The sequence below is a fragment of the Labrus mixtus genome, chromosome 9 (assembly GCF_963584025.1).
Source record: "Labrus mixtus chromosome 9, fLabMix1.1, whole genome shotgun sequence".
Lineage (NCBI taxonomy): Eukaryota > Metazoa > Chordata > Actinopteri > Labriformes > Labridae > Labrus > Labrus mixtus.
This window is the reverse complement of record NC_083620.1, coordinates 18,416,529-18,429,988: the sequence shown is the minus strand read 5'-3', so window position 1 is coordinate 18,429,988 and position 13,460 is coordinate 18,416,529. Positions and strand designations below refer to the sequence as shown.

Sequence of the window (13,460 nt, the reverse complement as noted above, 5' to 3'; positions counted from 1 at the left end):
TATATGAATACCTCATACATGAGAATCCCTAACAGCTGAAGAGCACTCAGAAGTTAGAGGCAGCACAGAATGTGCACATATGCACATTCTGAACATACATTCTATGCTTGCACACCAACACATTCACTCAATCACTTACACCCGGATCTGTTGCTACAGCTCAGCTGCACTGTGGGCGCCTTGAAGACTGTGAGGCTGTGAGGGCAAGAAGGCGTTGGAGGCTCCTTCCTAATGGTAGAGTTGACATTTACCCTGGGAGGCTGTGGGCTGTGGACTGTGGCTGCTGCTCCCACTGAAAAGATTCAACCTGTCATAAGGAATATAGAGGAATCTATTCTGATTGATGGAAACGACTATGGAGCAGCACCTGGAGATGCCTGGGGGCCTGGTGTACATACTGTACCATAATTTACCAACACACTGCATGTGACAAGACTGTTTCTAGATCCATCCAGGGCCCATGTTGACAGTTACCTCAGATAGTACATGATGTAGAGAAACAAGGAACAAGTGCAATGGGATGCAAGTGGGATCACCAACTGAATGTGCTCCATAACACTGTTGTCGTTGAATCATAAACATCTGGCAGATTGCGATTTAGCAATAGCGTCGTAGCAAAGGTCCTCCTCCATCATCATGTCTTTGTACTTTGATATTGATTCTGCAAACGTTTAATATCAGTGTCCCAGTCTGATTTCACACTGCATTACGGCATTACAGAAGCACAACGTTGAGAGAAACAGCGGGAGCTTTGCATACATACATACACTCAGACATGCACACACACACACACACAATACACTCTTGCCTCTGTAACGCCTCTGTTACTATCTCCATGGTGAGAGGTCCCCCATTACACCTTTTTTACATTCTTATCAGAACTCAGGCGTCACGGGGGTGAAATTATTGCGCCATTAACTGGCAATGTGAATTGGGCTATACAAAATAGCACACAACTCAGGCCTGGCAGGCCCAACAATAAGCCTCTCAAAATCAGCATCCTACTTTTTGATCAGCCCCAACTGACTCTTGTTCTTTCACACTTCACTCAGTTTTTAGACATTTGTCCTTAATAAAATGTTTTACCACAAAAAGCCTGCCAGCCATTAGAGCTTACTTAAACATTGATACAGTCCGCTTATACAGCTTTAATTGTTAATATTATTCCATATCTGTGTTAAGTATATTATCATGATCATCTATAAAAAGCTACTGCCGAGTTTGATAGGAATGTTACGCTGTACCCCAGATTTAATGAGAATTCATCAAACACATTCACTGTGTTGGAACCATGGCTGTCTGTACCATGTTTTGTGGCTAGTTTTCAAATTGTTTCACAGGAAACGGTAAGGCTTCGACCTAGAGAAGTCATGGGACAACAAAAGTCGTTGGACTTCGACCTTGGTTAGCATGAATGTATCAAATCTCATTGAGATGTATCCTTTGAGTGAATCCTCAGTAAGATAGTGCAAGTCAGATTCATCCAATGGGAAGCATTTGAGATGCAATACCTTTCTGATTAACTGATTGCTGGAAGTTTTGCAAAAAATGTTCTTCCTTTTGAGCCCAAGAAGGTCTTTTTCATTACATTTTTCTCACACATTTATGATTAGGTAATCTGTTGTGACTCCTCAACACAGTATCCGGATGAGAGACACCATTATTTTTGTACTAATTGCAAATCACTGACTCATCACTGTACACTCAATGCCAAAGCTGGTTTTGCCTTTTCTGTCAATGCGTAGACTTAGTCACTGTGCTATCTTTGTTCCAAAGCCTTTTTTGGGAGAACTTCCTTCCTGTTCCTATATTAATCAAAAATGTTGGCCTCATTATTCTGGTGTGTGAGAAGAGGGGAAATATTTTTTCTGACTTATTTCCCCCAAAAGACTTGAAATAATGCAAACTGGTTAATGGTGGATGGATTCAGGGCGACTGCCAGATTGTGCAGGATGATTGGGTAAAGTCTTACTGAATGCCTTGTTAACACTTGATTATGCCTATCTCTGAACTGCTATCTTTTTCACTTCTTTTGTTCACTGCTATTAAGGAATTGATGATATTTTCCTTTCTTTGAAGTGTTTTCCTGTATAAAACATTTATCATTTGACAAACATATTCTGATTCATGAAGCTGAATACAGAAAGGAGACCAGTCCGCAAGATCTCGCCTAAAAGTTTTTGACATTCCAGCCTTCTTTAACCACCAGGCATCGTTGGATCACAATAGTTATGGCAGGTGATAAAATATAATCCCAAACTGCAGCTTTCATAAGCACTAAAGCTTAATAGAGTGAACAAATGCTGACCAATTAGACAGCCTGAACTTTCTAAAATATAGCGACAACATCCATCCATCTATTATCTATGTGACTTTTCCCGTTCGGGTCGCAGGGGGCACGGGGAGAACATACAGACTCCACACAGGAAGGCTCCTGTCCGACGGGGATTTGAACCAGGAACTTCTCGTTGTGAGGCAACAGCACTAAGTGCACCACCGTGCAGGCCCTATAGATACAACAGTTCAACATATTAAAAAGTCACCAATGTCATTTTACTTAATGTCAGTACTACTTCACACAAGTACAAGATACCCCCCTAAAAATCTAAAATAAAAAAGCCCAGTGAAGACACTGAATTGTCTCTTGTTACCTATAAAAAAATGGTCTGGGCCTTATCTTCAGTCAGGGAAAGTGATGTTACATTTTTCACTATTGTTTTGTCCTCAATAACAGGCGCCCTTTTGGCCTTGCATGCTCAGCAAATTTGTCCTTTACCCAACAAGCCTCAGAGTACAAGACTTCGGATTAGGATGCTGGCTAACATCTCCATGAAGAGACCCAGGGTTTTTTCGTGCCAGGAGGCCGCAGAGACAGAACATTAAATGCTAGTGCTGTCCTCAGGATTAGGACATAGTGACAGCCCCACACACCCTGCTTCCTGCTTCTCTCTTTAATTCCTCATCTGTCACAAAGGCAGTAGCAGTAAATATTGAAGGAAGTTCATAAAAGTATCTTTTAAAGCTAGATCCCGACAGCTGGCAAACCATCAAAGGCAATAAAACATATGGTGCAGTCAGTGACAGCACATGTATCATTGCCTGCCCGCACAAGTTACCAATTCTTTGTTTTATTCTGAAAGCTTTTCCTCCTTTGTTTTTACTTGTGAAAGCAGAGTTCATAAGTCTTTGAATTCCCCTGACAATGTCAGCACTGACAGTAAAGAATACAAATAAACAGCACAGAAACAGATAAAGGATGATGGCATTGTAATAAAAGAACTGCTGCTTTTTCGTGTCACTAAAGGACTTTATTGTACTGCCTAATTTACTATCAAGCAGGCTCCTGTCTGATAACAGCTTCTATAGCTTGCATACTGTGAATAAAGACCTAACTCATGGATCTATTTCTGGTTAATTATGTTGGAAAACATCTGTAGGCCAGAAAATGAGTTTGCATTAATTTATTAAATTCCTGTGAACTAGGAATGTGAAAACCAGGTACTGATAATCTCTGATAAAATAGTTTGGATTAACAAAATGTGACTTGCTTTTCTTGAACATTTAGGAAGCATGTGCCATTTCAAATCTATAGGAGCATTAGAATTGTCATTGCTGTTATTTCATTCTCTAACCCTTTGTTCGAATATAGGTTTCTTGATATATACTTGATAAATAATATTATAATAATTGAAGAAAAATGTTGGACAAAAAAAAATAAAACAATTTGCAATATGAAATGTTACTGATTTAATTTTTGCATTCACAACAAGAAGTTCTGTCCTATATTATATAGTCTTAGAAGGACATCAGTTCCAGGATTTTCGGGGTAAATTATCACAAACATAACACACAGATTGCAGGATAGTAGGTGAGACATTATTCAGTCCTTATATGAAGCTTTCACCTGGGTTACTTATGTCCACAGAAGAGGAAAACACACACTGTACCGCACCTGAATGGCAAAGAAAGTTGCACATATATTTTCTGGGCATAATTGCTGTTGTTGCATGGTAATACTGATGGACATTCAGAGGAGAAGTACTAATCACTCAGCATATCTTAAATGTATCTCATAATTGGGCATTACGGTATTTATGTCTTTTTCTGATGAGTATTCTTGTGTGGACAATTGTTGCCAAACCATATTGCCCCTTGGGGACAATGAGGATCTTCCAATCCACTGAGTGCACCTCATCTGGATTTGTCAACAGTTCCCAGGTCAAGACTAATTACCAAATGACTCTTTCTTAAAATCTTTTGACTGTTTCATTTTGTCAAAATAAGAAAGGGGGTGAATCTACTTTAAGGTCACTTTGTAGGCTATCATGTGTTGTGCTGTTCCTTTGGTAAATATGTGTTCACAATCATGTGGTTCCTATCCCTTTAAGCACGGTACTCTATGATGTAAATGAGTGTGTAAAGTGTGTGTTTTGGCCTGAATGTATTAACTGCAGAGTAGCCATAATTCAGAGCAGATTGTCCTCATTTAGATTTAGCAGTCCCTCCCGCTGAAGCTCCTTACTCTGAGGCCAGCTTAGTTCTTTCATCCCCATTTTGATATGGACCTCAGCCCTGTTGTGCCGATACAAGGGACTTTCTCGTAACCCTCAACCGGGTGAAACAAGGTCAGTCGACAGCTCATCAAACATCCAAAGGTTGTCGTCATTCACAAACACCAATTGCCAATCCTATACCAATTCCACTTTTATGAAGTCATTTGTTATCAGCACTGCAAGGTCAGTTTTACATATTTCTCTATCTTAATGATCATTTTTATGTTTAGGTTTGGGTGAGACTATTCCATTTCCCATATTTTTGTTACATAGACCTTTTCACAGGCTTCTCAGCATGACATCCTGGCTTATTCCCAACAAGCTGTTTTTTCCTGGGGGAGATTTAACACCCAGAAGCTGTCAGCTTTCACCTGCGGGTTAAACCATCGAAGGGATGGGCCAAATTCTGAGCCCTTAATGTTGAGATTAAGACTATGACTCCCAGGGCACCATCTAGCAGGTCACATTATAGTGGGGAAACGGGCTGGACCAAGACCTTGAATTCCTTCAAAAATATTTCAATTTGGTCCCCACATCAGGATCAAATATCATACTGTAAGGAGCCACCAGAAGGTTTCGACCTTCAGTTCACTTTTTGATCCACTAAGCCCCAAGATGTGATTTAGTTGGCAACTTAAGCTGCCATTGCTCGTGGCCATTACATAAGCAAAGTATGGCTAATAAGATTTCCAGCCAGCCAAGTCAAGATACCTACATGTAGTAAGTTATAGGAAACAGGACTTCTTGGTCCTTTGGCCTTACCGTTCACTACTGACTCTACATCTAAGGGTGAAGACTAACAAAGATCCTCTGCAGTGCTTTCTGAGGTATAAATAGAGATTATGACAACCAACTTTTATTTAGTCAACCATTGTGGCTCAATGTTTTTAGTGGTCCACCATAGACTGTATGAACAGCAAGCCTCAGCCTCCTCCACCAAGCAATAGTAATGCCATGATGGTCACCAACCTATTGCAAATTTGCATCAGAAGTCTGTGCAGCATGTATTGATAACACACCGCTTCCTCTAACGCAATACACATTTGAACTAACGATAAATGGATTTTAAAAAACCCTCAAGTAGGTGAAGTCCACAGCAAACCAGACTCTTCTGCATGTCTCGTGTTGGTTTTAGTAACGCTTTCTCTTGCCGTTTCTGCTGTTCTCTTCTAATACGGTGCACACAGCATCAAAGGAGCTACATTTTTTAACAGAGCTGTCAATCAGGGCATTTATACTGTTTTATAGGATCAAATAACTAATTAACAAGAAACTTCTCAAACAATTGACGACTTGAATACAAAATGGCGAGATAATTACGATTTTGACAGAAATCAGGTTTGACATTTTTTTATCTGAAGTACATTTTGGTTTTGTAGTTTGATCAGTACATGGCGGAGGCGGGGTTTATGACCAGGTTCTGCAGCCCGTCAAAAATGAGGGCTCTCTTAATCTTTTGGTTTCATTTAAGGCAAGTATTCAATTGTACATTCTTTATACAAGTGGTCTATGTGGTCAACAGGTAGATTAAGTCTAATTAAACGGGAATTCAAGTGTATTTGTTTATCACAACAATAATGTTATTTTTATAGGTTTGGCCACCATATATCAGTGAAAACCCATTATACCTGACAATTTCCCGTTTAGGAAACAATAATATATGTTTTAATCAAACTGTATTTCAGAGGGAATACAATTATTAAGAAATAATGAGTGATCCCTTGAGCTGATAATAAGTTTACTATTGGACCCCTCCCAGCATATTTTATTATGTTGGTAGCAGGTAGAATAAAGCAGATACTTTCTTCTGTGCACCCTTCTGTATTTTTCTCCTCACCTTGATGGTGTAGCAGCTCTGCTCTCCTAAATGACAACTAGGTGCTACAGTTTATGTTTTTTTGTTTATTAGAGTGAAAACTAAAAAGAAATACTAAAGGGAACCACATGTGAAAATATCATTGTCCTGAACTGTGTGATAGAATTATTTAATCATCGTTGCCAAGTATCGATATTTTAATTGAAAAACACAGCTTTCTAAACAGGCTTCCTTAGCAATTTGACAAACATTATCACTTTTTCATGATTCCACATGTTGGTTTTTATGACATGAATGAGGATAACTTAAAAAAGAAGTTGACAGCGAGATAAAAGAAGAAGAAAACGATATCTGTGGGGTAATGACGGTAAAAGGAACTTAAGAGATGTGATAAGATATGAAACTGACAGAAAACTGAAGTGAATAAAAACATGAATCTTTACCTTTTAAGGAGGAATTTTGTTTTCTTTAGTGAGTCATATATTGTGAGGTATCATTTTACAAATTGACTTGCAATATATCAATTATCCTAGAATTAAATTGTATCATGATATTACCGTTATGGTGGGCCTTGCATAGTTTAGTTAATTTTATGTTTGCACATTGTTGAGAGAAAAGTCAGACCCACGCAGGGCTTATCTCAAAAACTCACCTAACGAGGTAAACAAAGTTAAAATAAAAATAAAATAGTAATATCAGAATTGGTTATTAAATCGCAGATCTCTTTGTTACCCTGCACTTCCCACCCCTAGAAGCCATGATTTTGATATTTGTCAGAAAATTGTCATAACAAAGTGAAGAAGGGCAGATCTACCAAAACATTACCTAAGTTAGAATAAAATGGATTTATATCTGCAGGATGAAATGGAGGTTGCATGATACTCGATGACCAACATGTTGGTTCATTGTTGCTTTTGTCAAAAACTTTCTAATTTTCTGGCAAGACTATGATCCTTAAAACTCGACTGATGTCATCCACATTCTTAACCCAACCTGTCAGTCTGTGCACCAGATGGAAGATATTCAGTATTTCTCAGAGGCTGTGGTGTTCATCCAGGATTCAAAGAACCCATCTGTTAAATCTGGAAAGACCCAGAATTGCATAAAAATTATTACATGGTAAACCCGCACAGGGGGAGACACAGGATAGCTTAAGGAAAACTATTTTACAGGTCTAACCGAAGGGAAAACCGTGAGAAACGTCCTTGTGCCGGGGGGTGGGGGAGAAATGGTGTGGATGGTGGGGAGAGGGTGAAAAATATAGAGAGATAAGTGATAGAGGACGAGGTATGAAGCGAGCGAGAAAAGCAATTAGCGCCCGCTAATTGCTCTCATTAGAAGAGATTGAGCCGATTTAACAGACTCCATGATGGACACTGACATCGTATAAATGTGGACTGCATGGGTATGTGGCTTAAAAGCTGTGCAGCAAACAGCTGTAGCTCTCAGTGTGATTGCAGCTGGACCGATAAGACCAGACCTTATCATCAAAACCTCACTCTATCATCTTTTTTGTGATAAAAAAAATCAGAAATGACAGTAAAGGAAGTGATAGAAAGATGGAGCAAAAGAGGTTTGATACAGCTGGAGAAAAGATGAACAAAATGATAAAGTATAAAGACAGATAAAAGAGATGGCAGAAGGGAAAAACACAAAATCCTGTCCACGTCTTCTTTGAGCAGCAACGTTTCATCTTTTTTAAGGTAAATAAACATGGTGGTGTAAAGAAAAGGACGGTTAATAATATAGTCCAACAGGAGTGATACTAGTTTCCTGTGTGAAATCAAATATCCCAAATTTTATGGCAACTGCAGTCACTCTGTTGTTCCCTCGCCATCTTGTCATCTGGTTAGTATTGACTCAACACCTATGAAAAGTGGTGTTTGATGATGGCAGCCTTTTTCCCCACAGAAAACACTCAGCAGACAGTACTCCAGAGAAAGTGGGGTGAAATAAGACCACAGAGACAAAAACAAGGGAGAAAAACTAGGCTTTAAAGTTTGCTTCATGTAAGAGGTTTCAGAATGGTTGTTTCTATTTACAAAGCACTGAAGTACATCTTGTATTTAGCACAGTGTAGGCCAAACCACAGTGTAGTAGAAAAGACACACTACTTGGCACATTCAGGCTGTAGCACTTCTCACTGAAAAAATAAAAAAATAAAAACTTTTTGGTGTCTGTGTGATAGAGTGCTGGTGTGCAATGGTGCGTATGTGAGCTGAAACAAGATGTAATTAACAAGAATAATATCTCATCCCTCCTCCTACCGTGAGCAAGCGGAGCTGTGATATCTTCTCTGTCCTAAAACCTAATCGTGTCTCATTTTGTGCTGAATCCCTGATCGAGTGCAAGGCAGGGAATTCCGATAAAGTTCTTGCTCTCCTAATGAGTACAGAGCAGCTGCCGTAGTTCAAGTTCACACATGGCTGGCTTTCCAAGTACACCTGCTGCCTGGCTCTCGGACTCTAAAAGAAGTTGTTTAATTAAAGAAATATAATTCTTTCTTTCTCAACCGTACCTCTCAATGATGTCAGCGATGACACAGGCAAACATCTGAAGGCCCTCTGGCAGCTGCAGAGCCACTGGAGGGAGAGGAAAAAAAGCAAACAAAGAAGAAAAAGTTAACATTCTTGCAAAAGAGTGATGGCACATTTAATAAATCCTGGACAGCAAAGCTATTCATAGACTCAGCTACTGGTTCAGAGAGCTCCGCTGACAGCAAATGGTGACATTTCAGGGCAATTTCCCCTCTGCCACGGCGGCTCTGTTGGTTTATTTTAGCGAGTGACGGGTTGTTGGAAATAAAGTCCAAACCAATCACCACAGGTCTGGCTCTACAGCTCAGGGCTTGTACAGAGCCATTACACTCTCTTTTTCCTGTCTGTCCCCATACCCGCCACACAGCTCTGTGAGTCACGCTTTTACTCTCTTTTCTAGTGAAAAACACAAAAACACCCCCAACCTTCCCACTCCACACAAGCTTACGTTTCAAAGCCACACTCTGATACAGAAAAACTGTTGAAGCTAACATAAAATAGAAATCAAGCAGCTTATCAATGAGCAATTATTGGTGATGGATTTGTCTGTTAGCGACAAATCTAGTAATGTGTGGCACCAGCCAGGATAAACCAATGGAATGGGCAGAATTAGTGGTTTGTGACTAGGAGGCATCCTGAAAAAGTCTGATACAAAGGCCAACAAAGGGGCCTGAGAAACTAAATTGATTTGAAGGAGCCATAAACTGCAGTTCCTTTAATGGCCAATAGAGGCTGGCTCCAGAGGTGAGTAAATCCCTATCAAGCTCCAACTTTACAGCATAATCAATGAGCATGGTACAAAAAATGTATTTGTTCTCGATAGTTATTTTCCCTTTAAAGATACAATATATAGATCCCGCCGCCAGGGGGCTCTCCATCAATACTAAAATAACAAAAGATGACATCGAGGGCGAGGCTGGCGTCATCTTTGAACCGCAATATTGCATTTCCTATCATTTGCAATATTACTTTTCAGTAATGCGCTATACTATGTTCATCATCGTTACGTACAATTTTAGGTTCAACATCAGGGGCCATAGCAATGCTACTGATGCTCTTTTATACCAATGCAATATTCCTGTTACTTTTATGTGCAAAATGGGCAATACTACATTTTTTTTGCCATTACCATGACAAATTATGTTCAATACACTTATCATTACATATATTAACTTGTGCAATTTATTTTAACCGACAATCCAAGAAGTCTGTTTTTCCACTCTTTCTGTGCTTGAAAAGCTAGTTATATGTAATTAATAACTTAGCATTTATCAGTTTCTGCGCTAACCATTCCTGGCTTGCTAACGGTTCAGTGTTTATTCAAACCTTACGTATTTTTGGTGGCTCATGCTAAGGAATCAGTATTATTGGCTTTAGTCAGCAAAGAAGACAGACGGCTGAAGTGATGAGAAGATTGGTTATTTAAAGAAAAGAAACTTCTCCTGCAGTAGTGCACAACCCTTTTTTCATCATCTACTCTGTTTTTTATTACATTTCCTTAGATGATAATTTAACAAGACATAATCTGCTCTGATTTGACCATTTCCATACATAAATATAACTATGAGATTTATATGTCCAAATACTTTCACAAACTTCAACAGGAATCGAAGTGTTTAAGCTTCCTCTTCCCAGTCAAACTTTTCTTTGGGGAAAATATCATGTTTTCTTGGATTTCAAAGAATCCGAACGTTCCTTTGGGGATTTTGTAAAAGATAAGTCTTGTGGATTTTTCATTAAAGAATCTAAAGAATCCATGAATATGTATACATTAATCATGCCATCAAGTCATCAAATCATCAAATAAGCATGAGGACACCTTGGAATCAGAGACTACTAAGATATTGATGATGTCAAGTAGTCCCGCAAGGAATGAACGAACAGGAATCAGAGCATGAAGTGAACAAGATTGAAAGAGGCAAGAAAGTCAGTGACAGGGAGAGGACACAGTGATGTGGGACGGGATTTATTTTTTAATAATAAAAGTAAAGGAATGCAAGGTTAATAGTTTTCCTATTTTACATTAGGGATGTGTGTTTAGTCGACTAAATGGTTAACTGTCATCGACCTCGCTGGTCATCACCAGAATTACTGCTTGGTTAAACAAATTATTAGTATTTATTAATTGGGCATAACATTTGACCTCTATGCCGGTCAAATGTTACACAAACTGCAATGCAGCCAACAGCCAATAGCGAGGGCTGTATCCATAGACCTTCTTTGGCCTGCTCTCTGCTTTACTACCCAGACGTGAACAAGCACAGTGAACAGACATCCCGTAGTAGCAGCTCAGTACGGCATTAATTTTATCTAGAAAATTAAGCTGCTAATGTATTCAGGCTGTGTCGGGTTAAAGTGGCTTTACGTAACCACATTTAGCACAGGTATGTGGATGTTAACCTGCAAGGTGGACTGAAGGCTAGCGGTGCTAGCACTGCTATTATTAGACACACTTAGCAAACCAAATTACGTTACGGCAGACAATTTAAAAAAACCTGTTCTAATTTTTGACAGCGTGTTTTCCCACCTTAAGACTAGTCGGTTGCTCTGAATTTTATTTTCTGTATAGCCGACTAAGAAGAAGTCTAGGATCATCCCTGTTTTACATACCTCATAATCTGGACTGCAACTTCTAAAAATCATAGATTTGAAAATGTTGATGTTTTGTTTCTTAAAACGGAATTAAAAAAAGTTATTTTAAGGTTTCAGTCTATATGATACAAGACAATTGTGAAAAAATGGTCCTAACAAACTTACTAGAGAACAATGTGGTGTTTAAAGCTAGCTCCAAGAAAATGATTTTGGAAATGATCTAGGAAACATTTCAGAGGCTTCATCCAGAAATGTGTTAATTGTGTTCAATAAATTCTACATTACAAAGAATTCCTATCAAAACAATCATCATGTATACTTTGAGCTTTGGGATCTTTTCATCAACTAAACAGCCTATTGAGGTGATTTTTTTCTGTTTGGTGTGTTTGTCTGTAAGGTCAGGACTTGTGAAGTCAAGACCTCCTGTCAGCAGTTCTATTTTTGTTATATACTCTTTTTGAAAGAGTTATTTATTCATACTTTATGTATACAGGAGAGGATGACAAACTTGTATTTGTGGGTTTCTACAACTTTTGTGAATTCTTGCCGCCAAGTCAGACACACAGAGCAACACTACCTCAAGAAGGAGGCTTTGTTTCAATCAGCCATGACATTTTCTCCCAGTCAAACTCCGTCACACCTTTCTTCAATAAATCCATCAGCGCCTCAGTGGACACTTATAAGTCTGAGAGGCTGCATTCAGCACACCAAGGTTTCCACATGACTAGGCTTAAAACAATTTCCCAGACTTCAGTGGCAGACAGAATTAAACAATAAAAGCTTGGACGGACAAAAGGCCAGGGAGGTTGAGGGAGGGTGGTCATGAGATGGAGTGATAGATGGGGCAGTGCGGAGGGGAGGAGCGAGAGCGTTTCTTACTGATGAAAGGTTAAGGGATCACAGAGGGCCCGGGCAGACAGTGAGAGACAGGTCATTACCTGGAAAAGGGCAAGTTTATTAACAGAGAAAGGTTTCAGAGCACACCTCTGCCACAGCTGACAGAAGCAAAGCGCTTTCTCCATCTGCTGCAGCTGAAAGGTGAATCAGACGCTGGAGGAGGGACTGACTACATGTTCAACGCAAGGATGATAAGTTGCTTCTACCTCTAACGCCGAAAGTTCATCAACAGCTTCAGATGTCGTGTTTGTTCAGCTAAAAACTCACAAACAAGTGCAGAGAGTGTTTTTTTTTTTCCTTCAGATTGGTACACCCACTGTTGGAAGTTCAAGTGCAAGAAATCTACATGTGGGATTATGTTGAAAATCAAAGACGGGAGGTAGACTAAGAAAGTGCGAGAAACACCAATTTATCGACGAACGGCAGAGTGAGCGGACAAAGCCAAGGGATTACTCTGAATTTTTCAAAAGGAGGGTTAGAGCTAGGAGAGCAGAATACTGCAAGAGACAGGGATTATCCTGTGCTAGATTACATTTGGAGTGTGAGATTGCATTGCAAACATTTGGGTTTGGATGTGAGGAACGGTCAGATGTCAGTCACCTGCAGTGCAAACAACTGAGATGGCAGTGATGTGCAGATGGTAATGCATCTTTTGTGTATAGTCTGTGGTACGGAAGTACAAAATGGCAAACATGTAAAAAAAAAAAAAAAAAGGAAGCACATGACAAAGTGACAAAACAAACAAATGACTGAGTTGTTAGTTCATTAGCTTCACCTAGCTAAAACTAAAGTGTGGCTCTGGTGTTAGTGACTGATGGAGTAAGATCCAGACAGAGAGAGTTAAAAATATTATCTGTAGCTCCAATAGTATGAGCAAGGTAGTCAGGTTAGACAGTCGATGGTCAAGTAGAGGTGTGCCAGTCATTCATTTTAGGTTTAAACAGTGTGAGCAACAGCCACTGAGCTGCTGGCTTTCTTATTCATGTGTCAGTTTGTATTTAGAAAACCATGTGTGGATGAAGAATGAAGAATAAGTCATATATGACGGTCCCATTCCTATAGTCT

At 39.4% G+C, this 13,460-nt stretch overlaps 1 protein-coding gene across 1 annotated transcript in view; it reads right to left on the bottom strand.

Moving 5' to 3' along the window:
* dph1 (diphthamide biosynthesis 1) overlaps positions 1-13,460 on the bottom strand; it is a 58,619-nt gene that overhangs the window by 38,017 nt on the left and 7,142 nt on the right. Inside the window, exon 3 of the mRNA XM_061046647.1 lies at positions 8,888-8,951. Coding sequence (XP_060902630.1) covers positions 8,888-8,951 — 64 coding nt within the window. The remainder of the gene's footprint in view (positions 1-8,887; positions 8,952-13,460) is intronic.